This window comes from Cryptococcus depauperatus, chromosome 3 (genome assembly GCF_001720195.1).
Source record: "Cryptococcus depauperatus CBS 7841 chromosome 3, complete sequence".
NCBI classification, from domain to species: Eukaryota; Fungi; Basidiomycota; class Tremellomycetes; order Tremellales; family Cryptococcaceae; genus Cryptococcus; species Cryptococcus depauperatus.
In genome coordinates, this window is record NC_089470.1 from 1,676,747 (window position 1) to 1,697,416 (window position 20,670).

At 43.4% G+C, this 20,670-nt stretch overlaps 7 protein-coding genes across 7 annotated transcripts; 2 read left to right on the plus strand and 5 right to left on the minus strand.

The window, feature by feature from the left end:
* Nucleotides 1-229: 229 nt before the first annotated feature.
* L203_102933 (uncharacterized protein) lies at nucleotides 230-3,663 on the plus strand (the record flags this gene model as incomplete). The annotated part of the gene is made up of 14 exons (XM_066212341.1): nucleotides 230-444; nucleotides 488-700; nucleotides 757-933; nucleotides 986-1,071; nucleotides 1,121-1,138; nucleotides 1,200-1,359; nucleotides 1,416-1,472; nucleotides 1,531-1,579; nucleotides 1,640-1,680; nucleotides 1,734-2,457; nucleotides 2,521-2,784; nucleotides 2,850-3,200; nucleotides 3,246-3,438; nucleotides 3,506-3,663. 14 exons carry the CDS (start codon nucleotides 230-232, stop codon nucleotides 3,661-3,663), a joined length of 2,706 nt encoding a protein of 901 aa, XP_066068438.1.
* Nucleotides 3,664-5,217: 1,554 nt separating this feature from the next.
* L203_102934 (uncharacterized protein) lies at nucleotides 5,218-5,806 on the minus strand (the record flags this gene model as incomplete). The annotated part of the gene is made up of 4 exons (XM_066212342.1): nucleotides 5,218-5,326; nucleotides 5,374-5,462; nucleotides 5,513-5,665; nucleotides 5,711-5,806. 4 exons carry the CDS (start codon nucleotides 5,804-5,806, stop codon nucleotides 5,218-5,220), a joined length of 447 nt encoding a protein of 148 aa, XP_066068439.1.
* Nucleotides 5,807-7,467: 1,661 nt separating this feature from the next.
* On the minus strand, nucleotides 7,468-8,743 carry L203_102935 (uncharacterized protein; the record flags this gene model as incomplete). The annotated part of the gene is made up of 2 exons (XM_066212343.1): nucleotides 7,468-8,580; nucleotides 8,639-8,743. 2 exons carry the CDS (start codon nucleotides 8,741-8,743, stop codon nucleotides 7,468-7,470), a joined length of 1,218 nt encoding a protein of 405 aa, XP_066068440.1.
* Nucleotides 8,744-9,945: 1,202 nt separating this feature from the next.
* Nucleotides 9,946-10,908, minus strand: L203_102936 (uncharacterized protein; the record flags this gene model as incomplete). The annotated part of the gene is made up of 1 exon (XM_066212344.1): nucleotides 9,946-10,908. The coding sequence occupies one exon, from the start codon at nucleotides 10,906-10,908 to the stop codon at nucleotides 9,946-9,948; it is 963 nt and encodes a 320-aa protein (XP_066068441.1).
* Nucleotides 10,909-11,234: 326 nt separating this feature from the next.
* On the minus strand, nucleotides 11,235-16,090 carry L203_102937 (uncharacterized protein; the record flags this gene model as incomplete). Its single annotated transcript, XM_066212345.1, has 7 exons — nucleotides 11,235-11,464; nucleotides 11,519-11,614; nucleotides 11,665-11,981; nucleotides 12,041-12,252; nucleotides 12,316-15,239; nucleotides 15,285-15,967; nucleotides 16,014-16,090. The coding sequence occupies 7 exons, from the start codon at nucleotides 16,088-16,090 to the stop codon at nucleotides 11,235-11,237; spliced, it is 4,539 nt and encodes a 1,512-aa protein (XP_066068442.1).
* Nucleotides 16,091-16,272: 182 nt separating this feature from the next.
* L203_102938 (uncharacterized protein) lies at nucleotides 16,273-17,801 on the plus strand (the record flags this gene model as incomplete). The annotated part of the gene is made up of 4 exons (XM_066212346.1): nucleotides 16,273-16,497; nucleotides 16,560-16,673; nucleotides 16,721-16,999; nucleotides 17,046-17,801. The coding sequence occupies 4 exons, from the start codon at nucleotides 16,273-16,275 to the stop codon at nucleotides 17,799-17,801; spliced, it is 1,374 nt and encodes a 457-aa protein (XP_066068443.1).
* Nucleotides 17,802-17,865: 64 nt separating this feature from the next.
* L203_102939 (uncharacterized protein) lies at nucleotides 17,866-20,583 on the minus strand (the record flags this gene model as incomplete). The annotated part of the gene is made up of 11 exons (XM_066212347.1): nucleotides 17,866-18,543; nucleotides 18,595-19,184; nucleotides 19,232-19,411; nucleotides 19,463-19,553; nucleotides 19,609-19,626; nucleotides 19,680-19,720; nucleotides 19,782-19,855; nucleotides 19,909-20,006; nucleotides 20,059-20,296; nucleotides 20,350-20,465; nucleotides 20,515-20,583. The coding sequence occupies 11 exons, from the start codon at nucleotides 20,581-20,583 to the stop codon at nucleotides 17,866-17,868; spliced, it is 2,193 nt and encodes a 730-aa protein (XP_066068444.1).
* Nucleotides 20,584-20,670: the final 87 nt, after the last annotated feature.

A 20,670-nucleotide genomic window follows, 5' to 3' on the forward strand; every position in this document is an offset into this window, starting at 1 on the left:
AAATTTTGGAAAAATTTGCAGAGTTCATGAAAGTGCTTGTTGAGAAAAGCTGAAAAAGAAAGATTCAAAAGTCTTCTCTTGCTCAAAATAAAAGCGGACATCGCCGCCCTTATTTACCTCCACTTTTTCTATCTATCAAGCTCTGACGTTACATGGGTTTCTTAAAGGTTTCTGGATATTTAAAAAAATCCTTTATTCATTTATCTGCACCAAGAGACGCTGGCTAAGCATGTCTGATCCTTTTCTACAGACTGAGCGACCAAAGCCAGCTGTCAAGGCTGCATCGTCCTCCTCGCATCACCACATCTCTGATCCAGCTCCAATACATCTACCGGTTCACAAGACGAGCAATTTTTCTTGGGGCTTACTTGCTCTGATACTTACAATGCTTCCCATATGGTTCTCCCGGCTTCATTATGCTTTACCCAAACCACAGCCGCCATAGTAGGTGGCATACTCTTTTCAAGATGTAATCTGACAGTTACAGCGACGAAAAGGGTAGACCACAACCATCTGAAGAGATCGTCTTGAAGCACATAGCAGCTCTTGAAAAAATAGGATGCCGCACCGTTGGCACCCCTCAAGCATTGGCTGGCGAAGAATATGTCTTGGAGCAAGTATTGAGCTTAGTCGAAAAGTGTGAGCAGGGAGGTGTATTGAATTGCGAATGGTGGCATCAAAAAGGCTCAGGCTTTCATGCGTAACATCATTCCTGCTCCTACATGTACGTTTCAGCTGACACAAGAATATGAATAGGTTCGAAATATTGAATCATAAAGTTTTGAAAGGCTACGTGGGCATATCAAACATTATCCTCAAAATATCAGCTTTCCATCCGCCTTCTCTCAACACTTCTGCACCGCGTTTAGAGAAAGACGCAGTCCTCCTGGGGTCACATATAGATAGCACTTTGTCGTCTCCTGGCGCTTCCGAGTAGGCTTTGACCTTGCTTTGAATGAGATCAACATACTGAAATGTGCGACAGTGATGGTATTGGCGTAGGCGTCATGCTCGATGTGGCTAGAGTGTTGATTGAGACAAATTCCCCATTTGATGCTTCGGTCATTTTCAGTACGTTCCTTTCCCTAACGCTGCTTTGGTTAACACAGGTTTTTATCAGTGTGGAATGGCGGAGAAGGTACTTTACATTTCATCCTGTCGTTTCATTCCACTGGTTTCTAACAACCTATACCTTGTAGAAACCCTTCAAGACGGTTCTCATCTTTACTCTACGCAACATGTTACAGCTCCCACCGTACGAGCTGTAATCAATTTGGAAGCAGCTGGATCGACTGGCGGTGCCCTGCTCTTTCAGGCAACAAGTAAGGAGATGATTGAGGCTTTCAAACATGCGCCTTTGTGCGCATCTTTCTTTCTGAACGAGGCGAACCCTACTAATTTCATTCATTGCGCAGCCCTAAAGGAACAGTTATTGCCGCCGACGTGTTCTCATCCGGTATTATCATGTCAGAGTGCGTATGATCTCCTTTTTCAAAGGAAACGAATTATGTTATTAAAGTATTGAATCAGCACGGATTTTGGACAATTCGAGAAATATCTCGGAACTTCAGGTTTGGATGTAGGTCATCACGACATTTGAATTATCGATTGAATTGTAGAGAGTGACTGACTGGTGTAGATGGCTGTTGTTGGCCACAGTTATTTTTACCATACTCACCGGTATACTTGCTACCTCTCTTCGTCCTGATTTATATTTGACGCATTACCTCTAGTGATACAATTGATAATCTTGAACGCGGCACATCTCAACACTTTACGAGCAACATCCATGCTATTATTCTTCATCTTCTGTCCCCTTCGTCTCCTTTACTATCTTCCGCTTCATTCTCCTCACCAGATATGGTCTATCTTTCATTCTTTGACAAGTGGTTTGTGCACTGGAGTATGAAAAAAGCCGACACGGTGTATGCTGTGCTTGGAGCCGTAGCGGCAGCTCTGGGGATTCGCAATTTGAAAAAAAAAGGGTGGAAGGTGTTGACCATTGTTGGCTTGGGTACACCATTGGCATTCCTAGTTAGTCTTTCAGGCGCCAACGCTCTGGCCTATGCTATTTCGTCTACCGGTAACAGCCAACTGTGGTTCCGACATGAACACCTCCCCCTCTTACTTTACTCTCCTCCCGTCCTCTTCTGCCTCCTTTTGACTCATTACCTTCTCTCGTCAACCCTTTCTCCTGTAGAGAGAACGAGACTAGAAACCACTCATTACTATGGTCAACTCCTCTATAACAGCTGGGTAATGCTTGCTCTCCAAGCAGGGAAGATCAGGAGCGCATACATATATGCATTTATGACTGGATTGATGACCCTTGGGGCTATTGGGAATGAGCTTGGGAAATTTGGTAGAAGGGGAGAGACAGAAATGATGAGTTTCAAGATGAGTTACTTGGTACCATCTGCCGGGTTGTCTTATGTTGGTGTTGAAGCTGTCACTTCTGTGAGTCATTATGCAAAAGCTTTGCTAGAAATCGAATGCTCATCGCTAGGGTTAACTGGTAAGATATTGGATATCTTCACTCCACTGACTGGCCGCATGGGCAAAAGCGCTCCTTCTGAGCACATTATCGCTACCTTGTCCTCATCTTTCGTTATCATCTTCTTCCCCATTCTTCTTCCTCTGTTCAACCGCGTATCAAGATCTTCACAACGAAAGCTGTTAGGAAGTTTGATCGTACTTGGTATGAGCGTAGGATTAGCTTTGGGTAAATGGGGAGGTTATGACAGGATGCATCCCAAAAGAGCCGGCGTGATGTACGTCTACAACGTAAGTCTTGCTCTCTTCAACCCTTGATTGACTCGCATCGACCTTTGTATTGACAGCGTAATTAGCACACTGATAACACACACACTGCTCACCTCGCAGTTATGGATCGCGGCCCAACCCTCTCTTTTCCTGAAAAATTTCACTCACATTTTGTTGCTTCTTCTCACCACTCAAATATCTCGCAGAACCCACTCAAACATACTGTATTAACCGACTATGATTCCGATTGGGATGTAGTGTATCCTGTCTCAACATTCTTGGACACCTGGAAATTTAGTGTACCAATAGAATGGCATGCGTCTCGTAGCGTATGGCAACAAGATAGCGAACAATCTATCTGGCCAGAGATGGGATATGATATAAGTGACGTGAAAAGAGAAGTAGAAATACGTCAAATGCATCTAACACTTAACTTTGTATGTCTTCTGTTAGTCATCACGTATAGCTGAAATCCTTCACAGACTCAACTCGTCTGGCCAACGCTGGCATTTGACGCCTCTGTTCTTGAATGGTCTTTCCCTTTCTCACCACCCCCTGAGAAGATGCGACATCACATCAAAATAGCCACCTCAGTCGATACGCCTATTGCAGAGCTCCAACTTACTGTAAAGGCTGAAAAGTGGGAAAAGATAAAAATTCATTGGAGTGCTTTCGGTGTGTATACCCTGCTCTTGCTACTGGCATAAGCACCCTTACTATGCCTTGCTAACAGGATTTTCAGATTTAAACCAAATGGCGCCTTCGACATTGTCCATCTATGATCCAGACTTACCAGCATCTAAGTTCCTCACGGCAGCACATGAGTTGATAGAAGATACTTGGGGTAAAACATTGGATGTGGTTTCTGGTGGAGCTGTTTGTGGAGTTATTGAAGTGTAGTTGTTTGCCTCATCAACAAAGTCTCAATGATGGTATAATTTTCATCTTCAAACCAAATTAGATTAGGTGATGAGTATAGGCCTCGGCGTCTCGGAGTCAAGGAGGGCATTGTTGAGAATTTTGTCCAAAAGCACAATTGGATCAGGTGAAGTTCTGTTTCTGATAAATTCTGAATGGCAGCGGTTATGACAGTTTCAAAACTGAGTCATTCATATCCACAAGCTGTTACAGGATTATGTTTTTACAATGAGGAAAGATATACATAACATTCTCCTCAGAAGAATTCTCTAAAGAGATTGTCTTGGAAGCAGTGTATACCTTGCATACAACCCATTGCCTAGGCGGTACCAGGTTATCGGGCTTCTGATCAAATTACTGAAAGATGTTGGGAAATATTACAATAATATAACAGCCATTCTCAATCTACCTTCTCAGAGTAAGTTGTGTCTACTTCGTGAGCTGATATGATCCAAAATACTGCTGTCAGGTGTTTACTATGCTACACCTCGTTACTGACGTATCGAATGACCATTCATATTATGTTTCATCGGGGGTCACCCAGCCTCAACTTACAATGGATTGTCATACCTTAACGGTTTTCACTGTCATTGCATATAGTCCCACTAATCAAACAGAAAAGGTATTGACATAACCGAGGCTTCGCATACAATCGAGCCGAAATATGTGTCGTTTCGCCAAGGACTCAAATTCACCAACTTTTCATTGGCAGTGTTTACCAATCTTTTCACCTGGGTCATTTCGACCATCACACCCTCAAGGATAATAATCACTAGTGTCGGCGTTCGTTGTCATTTTGCCGAAGGATAAGTATTGAAGAACAGAGAGAAAATAGGTCAGAGAATGGAGATGCTGAATGTGACATCCGCCTCTGTTTAGATGAACCATGGACAATTTGCACGACCATTATAGCATAGCAACTTGTCTTTCTGGCAAATCAAACGATGGTAGCCTGTACTGTATGCGAATATGCTCATACTCCAAAAGGCTTGTGAAAACAACTCTGCGACTGGATAGGCACAGCATGGTTTCGTTCGAGCCGGGTAGTGCAATTCTTAGTATATTATGCTATGTCTTGGACTCCGCATGAGTACTGTCGATGTACTCTAGTCTGTCTTGCCAAGCATCATCATCTTCAAAACGAATACTAAGAGCCTCAGTTCTTCATGTTTCAGATATGACAGGTTTCAAAGATATGCGTCTATTCACTTTAGCAGCCACAATTGGCTTTGGCCATGGCTCGTCTTAGAGTTGTTAGCAACGATCCATCTCTTACTGAAGCAAACAAACCACCTGTTAATGGTAGCAAGCCTAAAGTGTACAACTAGTGAGCAACCAAACTTCAGTTTTAAACACCATCAATCTCAAATCAAGAATGTTATGCATACCCTACCCAAACTGTTGAAGATGCTGAATTAATACGTCCTACGCAGTCCCACCTTTGTTAATTAGCATTCTTTGGAACAGTGTATGTTCTATTTATCATATATACTCGTACGTACATTCAGATAGAAATCCATTTCTCTTTTGCTCTTATCACTGCATTTCCAACATAAACAACTTGCAACCTGCTTCGTCCATAATCTTTTTGAGCCGTTTCGGCCGCTTATTTGGTATTAATGCAAGGGCTGTGGGTGTATCCTCACTTCAAACGCCAGTCAGCATGCCTTGAAGAGCACATCTACCACATACGGTTGCTCTATCCACAAATGATAGGGAATTGGATTAGTCATGGCATCCAATCTTTCGGTAATACCCCTCAAGGCTGACTCATCAGATACCTTCACTAGGTCAGTTTGCACTGCTCCTTGCTATCTTTCTTTTGAATCACTTCAAGGACTACCTTTCGCATAGTCTCCCAACCTCTTCCATCTTCACCGTCAAGATATCTTTTGACATCAGGATGGTCACGGTATTTGTGGAGGACTGCAGTAGCTGCGTGGGCAGATTGTGCTAGGAGAGGCCCAATCGACCACTTTCGATTCTGTTTCTGTCAACTCGGTCGCTCTATACAAAGAATCAAACTCACAGTGAAGAGGTCTCGACGCATGATGATTTGCATGACCAAGCCCGTTGGTCTTAAAGCTTCCTGGGAGAGCGTTTTTGATGCTGTCGCTTGTGACATGATCGCTCCTATTCCTTGAGATACTTTAGTTATGTTCGCAAGAATACTTTTATAAATTGACATTTATCTTTTTTTATTCTATTATAATTTCAAGATCACAATGCCATTTTGTTGTTGCAATTCCTATTCTAAAAATGTCCCGATCCGCCATCGGCAATGACCGACAAAACCTCCACCTCCATTTTCCATTTGTTGTAAACATTTGTCGATGAAAAGGATATATAAAGACGATATCAACATGAAAAAAGAGGAAAATCCCTATCAAGAGATTTAAAAAGTCAGTGTTATATAGGGCGAAAGAGATTTTACAACGTCTGATATCGTTGTAGAGCTTGATCTACTCTCTCGCGTTCGCCCTCATTCTTCTCTCCGACTTATCAACAACCCTGCTCTCTTTTGGCGATCGCCTGGAGAAAATTTTGTACCAACAAACGGGCATTATGTCTGTCAATAAAGTAGAGAACAGTGCTCAAGGGCTATAGGAGCATGGAGGTTTTGAAGGTGGACGCAAAAGAATAAACAAAGAAGAATGAGCAACGCCAGAAAGCGAAGAGCTCAATCGGGTTAACGTTGATCGTGGAAACGGAGGGTCAGTGGTTCAACGCCAATTAAAATATCACAATATGCTGTATATTGTTGCATTGCAAGACGCTAATCATTGCATTTCAGTGGGAACAGGATTTCTGTGATTGTGATACCTCTTGGTATGATCCATTGAACCCGCCAAACGAAAGAGAACTGTAGGCTCCCAGCGTTTTCTAATAGTCATGATCAATGAAGACCAATCAGTTAGCAGACGTTGCAATGTGTCTTTGTTATCAAACCAACATGAAATTGCATAGCTTCATCACAACCCATCAACCAGTAATATGGATGGGTTCATTTCGTCTGTCTTACATCCAACAGCTGTTTGTCTACACAGCGGCTATTCTGACAGAGTCAATAGGTGAGCTCGGCCAAGCAGAGATTGCTCCTGGACCAGGCAAAGTTGTCATCGACTTTGATATTAGAGACATGTATTTCAAGAGAGAAGAGGAATCCGCCAGTCCCAATTATAATAGAAACTTGCTCAGTGTCAAGATGGTGGAGAGGGAAGGTCAGGACATTGTGTACGCTGAGAAAGTAGTGTAATTGAGTGACGGTGGTAGGTAAGAAGATATAAGGAATGACTTTCTGTTGATAGCTCCCCAGGAAAGCAATTTCAATACCTGCCTTCTATTTCATCTACACAATTCTTAGCGAAGCCATTCTCGTCTCAACGCCTTCAGTTCAAAGACCCGAGACTCAACCCAAGTCCTGACAATCATCCGGGAATCCTGGACACTGGAGTTGTTCTTGGATACTTTTTATTATTACTACTGTTAGTTCAAACTAGAGAAGTCAAAATCACTATAAGAATACATCATAAATTCCTCTTATACTATCTACGTTTTTCTATACATCAATCTATCAGTAAAATGTTTTTTCTTACAAGACAATTTGTATAGATAATCTGCTGGCACTTGGATATACAATGTATGTCTCAATGGTATTGTACAAAAGAATGTAAAGCAATGTAATAGATATAATCCTAGATAGCGATCATGAGCTTAAGCCGCACATCCCGTCCTCTGTTACTCTCTTGAATATCAGTTTGCAAAGAAAACACAATAGTGCTATCTTTACATCTTTGCCAAATCTTCTTGATTGAGATTTGGAATGATACCGCCCAGCTTATTCAATTCAACGTCTAATCTTTGCCTGTATCTTTCCACTTTTTGCACAGCTTGCGTTTCTGGGCATCCCATCTTTATCAACGTTTGAATAAGCTCATAAATAGCTCTTCGCCTCTGATAGTAGACTCGCTCTCCTTGCGAGGCAAATCTTCGATTTCCGGTTCTTGCCCTTCTCTCGGCATCTTCATACATGCATCTGACAGACGGTTGACCTTTCCATCCGAGAGTATATTCTGTCCAAAGGTCTGGGACTGTTTTGATTTCACGACACATGGCAAACTCTGATGGATCGACCGGTAATGGTAGTGGCAGTGGACGGTTATTGTGCTCTGGTTGGTAGGCTGTTGAAAGAGATTGCAGGGAGATGGGAGGAGTACTCTTCGCCTGAGACCCAAAGGTTACGATGTCGTTGGGTGAGAGAAGAGATGACGGATAGGGCACAAAGGGTGTTTGTGATAGCAGGTTGAAAGCATCTTCAAGTGGTATCGAAGCTGGCGGATATACTTCAAGTTGAGACCTTGCGCTCTCTTCATGCCCTGTTAACAGTAATGATCCCTCCATTGCTTCTTTGATTGCTGATGGAATTTCTGCCAGCAGCAACTCTCTCACGGTCTGGTTCACTTGTTCAATCAAGACATTCTCAATCTTTTCTTCAAATCCTGGTGGAGCCCAAGAAAACTCGTCTCCGTACTTGAAGCCAACTGCCTGCTCTGAATTCCCTACCCACAGGCTCACGCCAGTCATGGCTTGCTTCAACACTGCGCGTATGCTCCCTTGCAGGCCCATTCTTGCAGATTCTTGCACATGTTTCACTAAGCATTCCCCTAATCTTTGACAATCTTGACTCTCCCCTTCAGTCATATTTGAGACTACATCTTGATCCATTCTCAACTGCACCTGATTCTCTTGCAATATGTCATCACTTGGCGGGCTCGGCAACGTATGAGGCGGCGGAGAAGAAAGAAAGCAGCTGATGGGTCCATAAAAGGACATGGCAGGTTTTCTTGTTGTTTTGGATGCTTCTGCCGGGTGGCTTTTATGAGAGACAACAGGAGTAAACTGCAGTCCAGGTCAGTCACAAATGAGTAGATAGACTTGCAAACTCAAACCAACATACAGGAGTGGGATAGCCATTGGACGGTACGATGTCATCCATGCCATTGTTGAATGAAAGCTTTATTTCTTCAAAGCTTTCGGTGATTGGAGAAGAATGAAAGTCCATCTGGTCTGTGGCTGCTATTTTGCAGCTTATGCGATTTCCTATTCACTTTTGACTGATGATAGTTGTTTCAATACTTTTTCTGTTTGTATATCTTGAAAATGTAATAAATACTGGAAGAAAGATAAATAAGTTTATGTTTTTTTTAATAAGAGATGATAGAAAATAAATCAACGAAATACACAAGTGACTACCCACTTTGTCGTAACAAGTTGAAACTTTTATTGCATTTATTTACAACTTTTTATATATACCATGGCTCTGCAACATTTTTCAAAGTAATGGCACTTTATATCCTTGTATGGTGATTAAATTTCTGAAGCTAACTATACTTATCTGTCGAGGCCTTCCTCCTAGCCTACTGATTGCTTTGTGGTTTTTTGGCTGGACGAAAAGAGAGATGATCTGGGTAGAACGCATAGTCTTGGGATATCTGGCTGCTTTGAAAAGCATCTTGGGGTGTGTGGGTCATTTCCTTCTATTTGCTCCGTTTACGATAAGCTCATGCGTTTCTTAACTCCGGAATGAGACAAGTTTTGATCCGACTATGGCTGGATAACGGAATAGCGTCGAATGCTTGAACTCCATAGAGCATCTCTAGAGTGATATAGCGCTGAAGGAAACGTCAGTACGACTTTTGTTGCCTGTCGCTTTATTTTGATGGTGTATTCGATGCCCTTGATGACAACGAATCTCATCCTTTTGAACATATTTGAGTGGTTTCGGCTTACCTGAAACGTTATATGATATAACCAACTAAAAGGCTTGATAGGAAGAATGATGACTGGCTCATTTCGAATATAATGTTGCGATGATGAAAATATTTTGTCATGTCGTTTGATGGACGATGATAAAATATACAGATTACTTTGAAATCTAATCTTATCAGCACATTAAGGTTTTACCAGGAACGCATTTGACAGAAAATCAGTCGCGCTCCATTGACCCGCAAAAAATGATGACAGATGCAAAAATGACTTATTATTACATCCAGCCTAGACAGACAGTACGACAACTACAGAAGCCTTTTATCAAGACGAGCTATCTATAGAACATCAGCCCGACACCTAATAACATATTCCTGCTCTTCTATTGCTAAATATAATGTTGCAGGACCTGGATAAAAAAATAGTCAATCCTTCGTGATGACACGACAATGAGACTAAACGAACCAAGAAGAGACAACATTGGTAGCCAAAAAGTAATCAGACGAGCGCCAGTTCCTCGGGAGTCATCTCTGGAATGATTTCTCCAAGTTTATTGAGCGTAACTCTTCTCCTATCTCTCAATCTTTCTACCCTCTCTGCCGCCTCACGGTCGGTGCATCCTCTGTCCACCAAAGTTTCTACCAACTCCAAAACCTTTTTTCGTCTTCTGTAAAACTTGCGTTCACTATCATCTCTGAAACGTTTACCTTTTCTTCGCTTTCGCTCGCTCCCTTCGTAAATGTCCCGGACAGGAGGCTGTCCGTCCCATCCGACAGTGTATTCTCTCCACAGATCTGGGACAGTTTTCACATCGCGGGACATGGAAAATCCTAGACAATCCGTAGGTGATACATGTCCGTCTGCTGCAGCTACAGCACTGGATCCCGTTGCAAATGACGAGGAAGGATGCGGCGGAGTTGATATAGACGGATGTTGAGGCAGAAAGAGATTAGCGTGTAGAGTATTGGGTATGGAGTCGTTCTGATGAGGAGCCGTAGGGGGATATGGCACTGCATTGGGTGATGTGACCCAAGATGCTGAAATGCTGGATCTTTTTGAAGCGCTGGGTACAAATGGAGGCACAGTACCATTTTCATGGGACTGGGTATGAACTGTGACAGTGTGCGGCCCAGAACCTGTAAATTGTCCCGGGTTATCTATTCGAAGCACCAAACCATCCATTGCCTCCTTCACTGCTATTTGAACCTGCTCTCGTACGTTCTCCTTGACAATCGCTCGCACTTCATCTATCAGGTTGGTGTTGAGTGCTTGTATTGCTTTTTCAAGTTCATTGAGTTCCGAGGCTTGTACATGCGTCAAAGTCTGTTTAAAAGCCTCGAGTTGATTGTGAATGTTGGTGAAAGCCAGTTGCAAGTTATGTGAGAGGTGACTGGATGGGGGGACAGACAAAGAGACATGGGGCATTGAATTGGCCCCTGTGGCCGTTGCCAGAGTGGCCATACTGAATTATAGTCTGTAACGATATGAAAAGTGAAAAAGAGAGAGAAGATGATACATGTCCCATTATCCATATTAGCCGTCCGGACATTCCGGCGTTGCAGTGTCCGCCTTCTGTGGCACATGTCCGGAATTTATTGTCCAATTTTTTAAACCGCAAGTCGTCAATATCATGCATAAATTGTAATATATAAATTAGATTGTGTTGTTGCACAAAAAAATTAATCGTAATGTCGTGAAGTAACGAAAGATTGGCGTGAAATAAGTTTAGTATAAAAGACTTTTGTCCTAGCTTACCGTCCACCAAAATTGTATATGTTTCTCGACGCTTATCCTATCATCATTTCTCTTTCAACTGCTGCTTTCATATTTCTGTAATCCTTTTGGTCAAATTTGACCGCCTCGCAAGCTTTCATGAAGTGGTTCGGTAGAAGTAAACTATCCTGAGGGAGTTTGAAGAGGTACTCAAGTATGGTATCACGCTTGCGAGGAAGACGGATGAGACGATCGCGAGAAAGAATCAGGATAGTCAAGGATGCAACTAGAAGAAACCTGGTACCTGGGCGTATTGGTTAGCTCGGTAAGAATAGAACGGAAATACAAAGAAATGTACCTTCGCATACAACAACATCTATCACTCTCATGGCGGTTGGCCAAGGTAAACACCTGATAAATAATTGTCCAAACCATTTCTCGAGGAAAACGATGGCTTGTATGGCCTTAGTGAATCTTTACAACAATCATCATAAAACGACTCACGATGTATCCCAACATCTTTCAGCAACTTTCCAATCTTCATTTCCTCCTTCATCAATAACCTCAAGAAAACCTCAGACACAGCCTTCAATCCTATCTGCTCTTTGCTATAGAAATCCTTGAGAACAGTGTTGACAAGCCCACTTAAAAGCCAAAAACTGTCTTCTGCAACGCAATGTATCAAAAGTGCGCCAGCGATGAGGGCCATTTCAGAGCGATAGCCGGCTGGTGCAAAGTTGGAATATGCACGGAGGATGGAACGTAGGTCTTGCTGTCCAGGGGAATAAGTTTGCGCGAAGATGGAGTGATCAGAATACGCTCTGGATACCTTTTTGTCAATTTTTGCCATTAAATGCTGTGAGGGGTTGAATGCACTCACGCCACTACGTCTATATCAATTCTCTCATCTTCATTTCCCTTATCATGTCCCAACAATTCTGCGTACAATCCCCCTACACGCGCGGAGAGTGTACCAGCCATGAACCATGCCCAAACTTTTCCTCTCAAACTGTTCGGCACTCCACTTTCCAAGACTAATTTTCGAACTTTTTTTGATGGATTGCCGTTTAGTGGTGTACTAATGATAGAAAGCTGGAACAGATTTGTTATTATTTTCAGGTTCTATTACGAAGAGGAGTCAAACAACAGACTTACCCATCTGCCTTCCAATTGACGTACTTCTCCGCCCTCACTTTTGCCACTGAATATCTCTGGGATGGGGCTTTTATCTTTGATAAATCCCCACTCATCCGTTTCTACTGTTAAACGTAAACTAACTCCTCCTGTAGTGGAGTTAGTATCGTTCCCAGAGCCGAATGTAGCAAGAGGGTTAGCACTTTGCAACATTTGGTCGGTTTTAGCATTGTCTTGCTCATATCTTCCCCCCTTTTCTTCCTTTCCATCCTCAAGACTTTCCACTTGTGCTGTATGATCACTGAGATGATCAACTGGTAAAGAAACAGAACTCGTGAGATGATTTGGATGGACGGAAGGAGAATAAGGTGACTGAGAATATGAAGGTGAAGAGGGATTGTTACGTAAGGAAGGTTGTACAAGCTCAAAGTCCATACCATCCGCTTTGACGGTCTCTTCCTTGAAGTCTTTATGACTCACCGGGCTTGGAAAGATGATACTTCGGCTTCCCTTCTTACTTGACCGAGAACCTTTACCCGAAAAAGCAGCGGTAAAGCCAAAAGTGGAGGAGGTCGCAGAGGCCGGAACAGGAAGAGAATTAACAGAGTTGTTTGCAATAGAAAGAGTATGTGGAAGAGATGCAGAGGCGGGGGAGTTTAAGTTGAACAGATAACGTGAAGGAGAACGAGCGGGTGATTGAGGCGCCAAAGATGAATTGAAAAAGTTATTTTTCTTGTTATTTGCACTCGTCGGTATCTGCTCTATTCCACCAACGGGCCATGGTGAGAATGTAGGTGAATCTTGGTGTGTAGAAGTTGTAAGACTCGGTAATTCTCTACCTACTTCCTGACCATGAGAACTCCCGGGCACAGAGAGACTCAATGCACTCGGTATAGAGGCTTTTCGGCCTACACCTAGTGTTCTTGCGATGCTGGACGAAAAACTCCGGCTTCGAGGTCTGTTGCTTGAAACCAGCACTTGTCTTTGGGCATTGGATCCCGAATTGAGGGTAAAACTAGATGCTGATTGGTCGGTTGATGAGGAAGTGCTTTGGACAGAAGCTTGCAGGGTCCGAGAAGATTGAGATGCGGGAGAGTACTCGTCCTCAGATCTCCCAGGCCCAGCAGAAGATATTGATGACGATAAGGAAGGAGGAGGCGCAGTTACACTTCTTTTTGGAATTGACAACAGTGGGTACGCGGTATTTCTCATTGAATTTTGAGTGTTCGAGCGAGAAACAGATTCTCGGCTTACTAGTGGTGAAGGTAACCCGTTTTGTTCAATTCGGCTAGGCATACGAACCTCAATCACTTTGCTCTCTTGTTTTTGTTCATCTGACTGACATTCTGTGCCAAAGCCGGGAGCGCTCTGACTGGCAGGAGGAAATTCGGGGACAGGAGTAGGTTCAAGTGAAGGCAAGCCTTCACCATTGACTAAAAAACGTATTGGCACTGGCCCTTTTGCTCCTCTGAGATCATCTTCCATTCTGCCAACTAATGTGGTTGCTATTTTAAGCCTTTCAGTAACTACACCATTTTTGTCTTTGGGATCGGCTCCTCTCATTTGGGAATTAGCATCGAGTTGTCGTTCACGCTTAATTTGACGATGTCGGTTTCTAGCTTCAACGGCTTGGCGTGTAGCTGCTATGCTATGTGGCGAAGCGGGGCTATCGGGAGACCAAAGACTTGGAGAAGACGGAAAGGAAGGAGATGATTTTGGAGATAAGGACAAACATGCATTCGGCGAATGGCTTTGGCCTTGAGAAGAAGGAGGCGAGTAAGGATGGGATGAGTGACACGTTGGAGCTGACGTGGAAGTCATTGAAGACGAAAAGTTGGAGTGATGTGGCGCAGAAACTAAAATATGCTGATGTGTTGACTCGCTAGAGTGATCGGATCGACCGTCTAGACGCAATGCAGTGTGTTCGGAGTGAGGCTGTTCAAAGTGTGATTTATCAGAAATGTATGTCGCCCTATAAGATTGTGATTTTTGCTCCTCTTTAGGTAATGGGCTAGCAAGCAGAGACTGTTTGTCCATACTTTGCTGACTTCCTTGCATAGAAATGTCATCGTTTGTTGATGTTCCAGCAGACGGAAAGGGAGCAAGCACATTGAAAGAAGCAGATTGAGTATTGGAGCCAAGAAGAACATCACATTCTGCAAAAATAGAGTTTTGGAAATTCCTCTGTTCTTGTTCTTGCTCTTGTCGGGAATCTTGTGCTGGATCAGTTTGGGAAGGACGCTCAAGAGGTAGACTCCTAGAGATCGGCTGAAGTTCGAGGGAATGCGACAGCAATGGCGGACTATCTGATCTCTCAGTGCCATTTTCCTTCCCTTTCTCGCTCTGCTTTATGATATATTTGTCTTTTTCTCCATGTCCAGATAGTTGAGGAAGAGATGATATAGATGAATCAGCTTTTGGGCTATCGGAGTCGCTCTGATCAGCAGTGGGGTTGAGTTGTAATTTCTTGGAATCTATATGTATATCTGAGAATTCTGGTGTAATTGGCGTGGGATATATAGAAGCTTTGGGAGTTGTTGTGTCTTGTGGGATATTAAGGTCATCACCAGAGTAATGGCTTGGCATGTCGTGTTGCTTAAATGAAGAATTCGTATCGCTTTGAGGCTCCTGTTTAAAATCTGTAGGTGCAATATGCTCATCCTTTGTTTTCCTTCCATCACTCGAAGCTCTCGGTCTCCGTATTTCGGACAACTCTAAAGTACTCTGGCTTGGTTTCCTACGAGAGGATGTTTTTGTGCCAGAGCCAGTTCCAGTTGAGGTGGTAATAAGATGAGCTTGAACAGGAAGATACATACTTTCCCTAGCATAGTCACCGAATATATCCCATGAGTGATCGGAATCGCATCCTTCGTCTTGAAGATGTTGCGAAGGGATAGACAGAGTCGGAGACTGGTGCGAATGAATAAATGTGGTAGACGTTGGGGCTGTCGCTAACATTAATTGGGATTAACAGGTTACAAGAGACTTACTCGTCACAGCTTCAGGAGCAGGATTAGCATGATCTAAAGTTGCTGAGCCCTCAAAAGTTTGGTGTGCCATAGAACTTTTCACGATCCCGTCAGCTTCATTACCGCTTTCTGGCGCATCTACTGGCTGTTGATTTCTTGCCTTGAGATTGAAGGAATGGTTGGTTTCTATACTAGTTGAAGGCTGCCTATGTAGACTCTTAGGGGGACGAGGAGGAAGAAGAAAGACTTCTCCTTCCTTATTTTCATGGCTATATGTCGGAAGTCCAGGACCAGAATGAGAAGGCTCTATTCCCGAATCTAATTCAAAGGGCCCGGATATACGCTTCGATCCACTCTGTGATCCTTGGAATGTCGAGTGGGCTGAAGGATGCTGTAAAGGTGATTGGATAATAGAGTGGTGGGCACTTTGGAGTGTCTTCCCGGAAGGCGGTGGAGAAGGGGCAGTAAGAGTCGTTTTGATTATGTTTCTCTCCGTGTTACCATCCCAAATCTGTGGCGAACTAGATTTGGACTCGGAGCTTGTCCCAGCTATTGTCAACTGTATGAGGTTCTCTCTCTTCACCCAGCCAACGACATGTTCGCAGCTTGCCATCAAAACATCTCCAAGGTCTTTGAGAATGATGAGATGGTCATTCTTGCAGTACATCAATTGGCTTGGCTCTTTTGCAATACAGTCTTCCAAGCTGCGGATGTGCGTCAGCTTAACTGAATACCGAATAATGTACGTACGCTGTCGCTGTACCTATGCCTCCACGGTTAGCAAGTTGAGTAAGAGCTTCAAGCTCTTGGAAGCTGAGATACGACATGAATTAATGGCAGGAATAAAAGCAAAAATAAAATAAAATAAATAAAACAGGATAAAAAAGTCAACACAAAATGATGATCTTCCAGGCACCAAAAGATATAAAAAAGTTGTAAAAGTATTTTATTCACAGTTGTTTTCATTTTTCATTATAAAATTGCTTGAAGCAATTCAAAACTACTTCAAATGCCCCCACAACAGGAATTAATAATATCTGCTTCATCTGCCACTACTGGGAAGACGGCAGCATCGCAGACAGCAGCGCCAGCTATACATCTACACAACCTGTCTACTTCTTCCTTGGTGGCAGCCTTCAAAACGTCCACAAGTGCCCAAAATTCATTAGCATATGTACAATCTCGCAATGGAAGCGGCGGAGGTGTGTTTGCTGTCCAAGAAGAAAAGGCATTGGTGCATTTCTGGGCATGGCAAAAGGTTAGTCAGGTTACAGAGGTTTACTGCTTATGATGCAGGATCAAATGCACATCAAACTTCATCTACCGGAAAAGATGACTTGTTTTACAGTCTCAAATAATGGGTGTTGGGCAGCTGCAGGATCTCATAACGGCCATATCTATATGTGGGAGGCAAGTTCTACAGCTTTTATTCTACATCTTACTAATCCCTTGACCAGCTCGCTTCGGGTCTTCTCCTCTCATCTCATACAGCACACTACAGAGCAATTACGTCTTTGATTTTTACTCCCGACTCATGTCTTCTTATATCCATGTCTCTCGACTCCTCCGTTCAAATTTACCTTGTATCGAGATTAGTAGATCCCGAGGACACTGTTGAGGCGACAAAGCCGTATGGAGTTTTGAAAGACCATACATTAGGTGTAAGATGTGCCGCCCTGGGAGTACTAGGCATCGGTGGAAGGGTATGGACTTGTTCCGACGACGGAACGGTAAAGGTTTGTCTTTATTATCTGAAAAATTTAGGGTTAACCTGGATATTAGCTGTGGTCCCTCACACCGCCGTTTGATCTTCTCTGTACATTCATGCTACCATCATCTACAACACCCACAACTCTTGCTGTCGATCCTTCTGAAAGGTTTTTCTATGTAGGCACAATTCAGGGCCAAGTTTTTCATGTTCCGCTCTTTCGTAAGCGTAGCACCATTGGCGAAACCTCTGCTGTCGAAGAATGGGGATCAGCCCATGGTGTTGATGGTGTGCCCATCAAGACAGAGGGAAATGTGATACAGCTGTGTGAAGCAAGTGTGACTTCACTTGCTTTATCCATCTCTTCCTCGCACCTTCTTATCGGAACCTCTGCCGGGACAATTCAAATTCACTCTTTGCCTTCACATCAACACCTACGAACACTCTCTCCACATGCTGGCCCTGTTACTTATCTTGCTACTATGCTACGACCATGCGATCTCGTTGGGAGCACCTCGAGAGAGGATACCCCCATAATGGAAATCAAGAACTTGGAAAGGATAAGATCCAGATCCGTTCGAGAAGCCCATAACCCCAGCATCTTGCTTCGGACGCCTGCTTCGCATCTGACTTCCTTACTCGAAAACCTTCGGCCACCTGAATCTTTACATACAGTTGGTCCGGTGCCCATTCTAAATGATCAGAACGAAGAAATCGAGAGATTGAAAGAGGAGAACAAGCGATTGAGGGCGACAGTGCAAAGGGCAAATAAGATCAATGAGAAGATGTGGACAGGTATCTTGGATATGAAGCTCAAAGAGCAATTATAATTGCCAATATGTATATGGCTCATTCAAATACTGCAGAAATTCTCATTCACTCAACCTATAATTATTACATTTCTTCCCCATCAAGATCTTCCATGGCTTCTCCATCAAGATCCTCCATAACCTCTCCATCAATATCTTCCATCATTTCACCATCTAAATCCTCCGTGGGTTCACCGCGAAGATCGATTGCTGTGGTTTGTGCCGAAGTTGGACCACAATTCACCTTGAAATCTTGAGGAGCACCATGTTCACCCACCGCAATGGGCTTGAAACTGCTTTTAAATCCACTTGTTTTAAATCCCTTTCCTTCCTGATCCTTACTTTCCTTCATTTTTTCATTCTTCCCTTCCTCTTCTACATTTTGTTTCTCAACCCAGTTACCTTGTGCAGTCTTTTTCAATTGCGTTAATGTTTTGATGCCCATAAGAAGTGATCTAAAAAGTTCAGCCGTATCAGAAGTGAAGATGATCCATCTTTCCCACACTGCTAGCACATTTTCAATTTGTGTTCTGAAGACATCCGCACTAATCTTTCCCTTGTAAGCCAAAAGAGATTGGTAGACGATGTGAAGGTGGGAGAGAATGGGTGGCAAACGGTGCTCAAAGGCAGGACGGTAACGCCAGACATTGGGCAAGGGTGATGCAGAGTTATGAAGAATGTCAGAGATAAGATGTAAGCGAGCTATTTTGCGTGGAACAGGTGTTGAGTCAATTGTTAGACTCTTACAGATCAGATCTGCAATCTAACGGTCGCCTGATCAGCCTCAAGGTTGAAGTTAATAAGTAAAACGTACCTCATCTGCGGCCTCGGCTCGCAATAGAGCAAACTCCATGCTTCGTGCTATCTCTCCTCTTTTCCCACTAATCCCTCTCAACATTGCCTCGAATCGCTTCCTTGCCAGTTTTCCCAAATGTCCTTTAGATGTTCGCTCTTTCTCGGATTCTTCAGCAGAATCAGAGGAATAAAGAGAAGCATAACCGTCATCATCAAATGGAGGATGAGGAATACGGTAAGATGACGAGATCAGTGAGCGATAAAGATGGTAGTCTGGTATAGATTCATTGAAAAGAAAAGAGAATTTCGAGTTTCCATTTTCCTTTTCCTTCAAGATATCTTCGAAGCTTTTTCCATGTTGTTTCACCTTCTTCGCTACAGTTTCAATAAAGTTCCTCTGTTCGCTGGGGATGGAATTCAGCCATTTTTCTTTGTCTGATTTTCTTCGAGGCGATGGAGAGAGTGAAGAGTAAGAATCGGAGGAGTATGAGCGCAAGTGATGACTTTTCTTCCTTGGAGGGCTTTGCGAAGAAGAAAATGATCTTGAGCGTCGATCATGGCTTCGGTTACGCGACCTCGATCTGCCTCGCTTCTTCTTGCTCGTAACATCTTGTCGCAATTAGTAATTACCTTTCCAATCTCATAATTATGCCTACCATATAGAGCCTGCTTGGGTTTCTGGACAGCCTTACTCCATCCAACTTTGAGAGTGTTACCCAAAAAATCGGAGCCATCCAATTCTCGAACAGCTCTTTCAGCATCCTTGCGGTTCATGTAAGATACAAAGCCGCTCATTCCACGACGAAATTGAGGAGTATGACCTTCATCGCCTCGAGCTACGCACAGGTTGATGAGATTATTAGAAGTTGAAAAGACGAAGAACATACGCCACATAATTTTTACAGTGCCGACTGGACCTAGACGAGCAAAATGGAGACCTAATGATTCTTCGGTAAGGTTTTGACTAGGAAGGTTAGACTGCGAGATAGTCGGTCACTAAGTCAGGCTATACTTATAAGCGATGAAGACATACGATGAATAGATTAGTGGTCTGGCAGATAAGTGGATTAGTATGTAGAAATCATGTTCAAGGAGGAAATTTACCTCCATATCGAGAACGCCCCCAGAAGAATCGGACTCCCAAGCTATCTCAAAATATCAGCAATGTTGTTATGCTGGATATCACTGAAGTTGGCTAAAACTAACCTGCAAGCGCCGAAACTGAAGAACCTTCTTTCTTTGCCAATTGTCCTAGCCGTTGTTCTCGAGCATTCTGATTACTGTGATTCTCGTATCAGAAACACGAATGCCTAGTATTCTAGAGTAGACAAACCTTTTAATCTCTTCAAGGAAGGAATCCATTGCTCGTTTTCCTTTTGGTTTTGGCCCTGTGAGAGGCGGCGAGGAAGCCTTTGTGGCTGGAGGCTGAGACTTCTCTATAGTAAGTATACCTCCGTATCCCAGAAATATTCCGCATTCGTACTCTTGAATAGCCCATTGATGCTGGCCCTCTCGGAGGTTCCTTTTGAAAGCTAGTTGAAGCAGGCTTCTGGAATGCTGCCGGTGCCATGGGCGCGCCGCCAGCTCTGACAAACCCTCCTATAGGTCCCATATGTTTCCCACGAAATGTGCGTATACTTGATTGGTCATGGCTCGAACTACTAGGATCTGCCGGACCTTCAAAAGCTCTCTCATACTCGGCCATGACCCGCGCAGCGGCCCTAATACCTCAAGGATTAGCAGTTTGACCTTTATACAGCTAGTATTGGCGCACTCTTCTTCTTCTTTACGTTTCCTTTCCTCTGCTTCTCTTTCCAAATCCCTCTTTGTTTTCTTGGTTATTCCATGGGAGAAAGTTTTGCTCTTCAGCGCAGAGAGTTCCAACTGACGCTGCTTGAGGGTCAGTACCACTGGGTGCTTTGTGGTTTCAAGTGCGGACCTTTGGTGGTACATCCTCTCCTTCAGAGTCAGACCCGGCAAACTTGGATAAATCAATTTTGCGAGACATCTCTCCTGATTTGATGCTTGGATAAGGAAAAAAATTGTAATTGGGTTGATTTGAGAACGAGAAAACTTGGAAACAATCCAACTTATT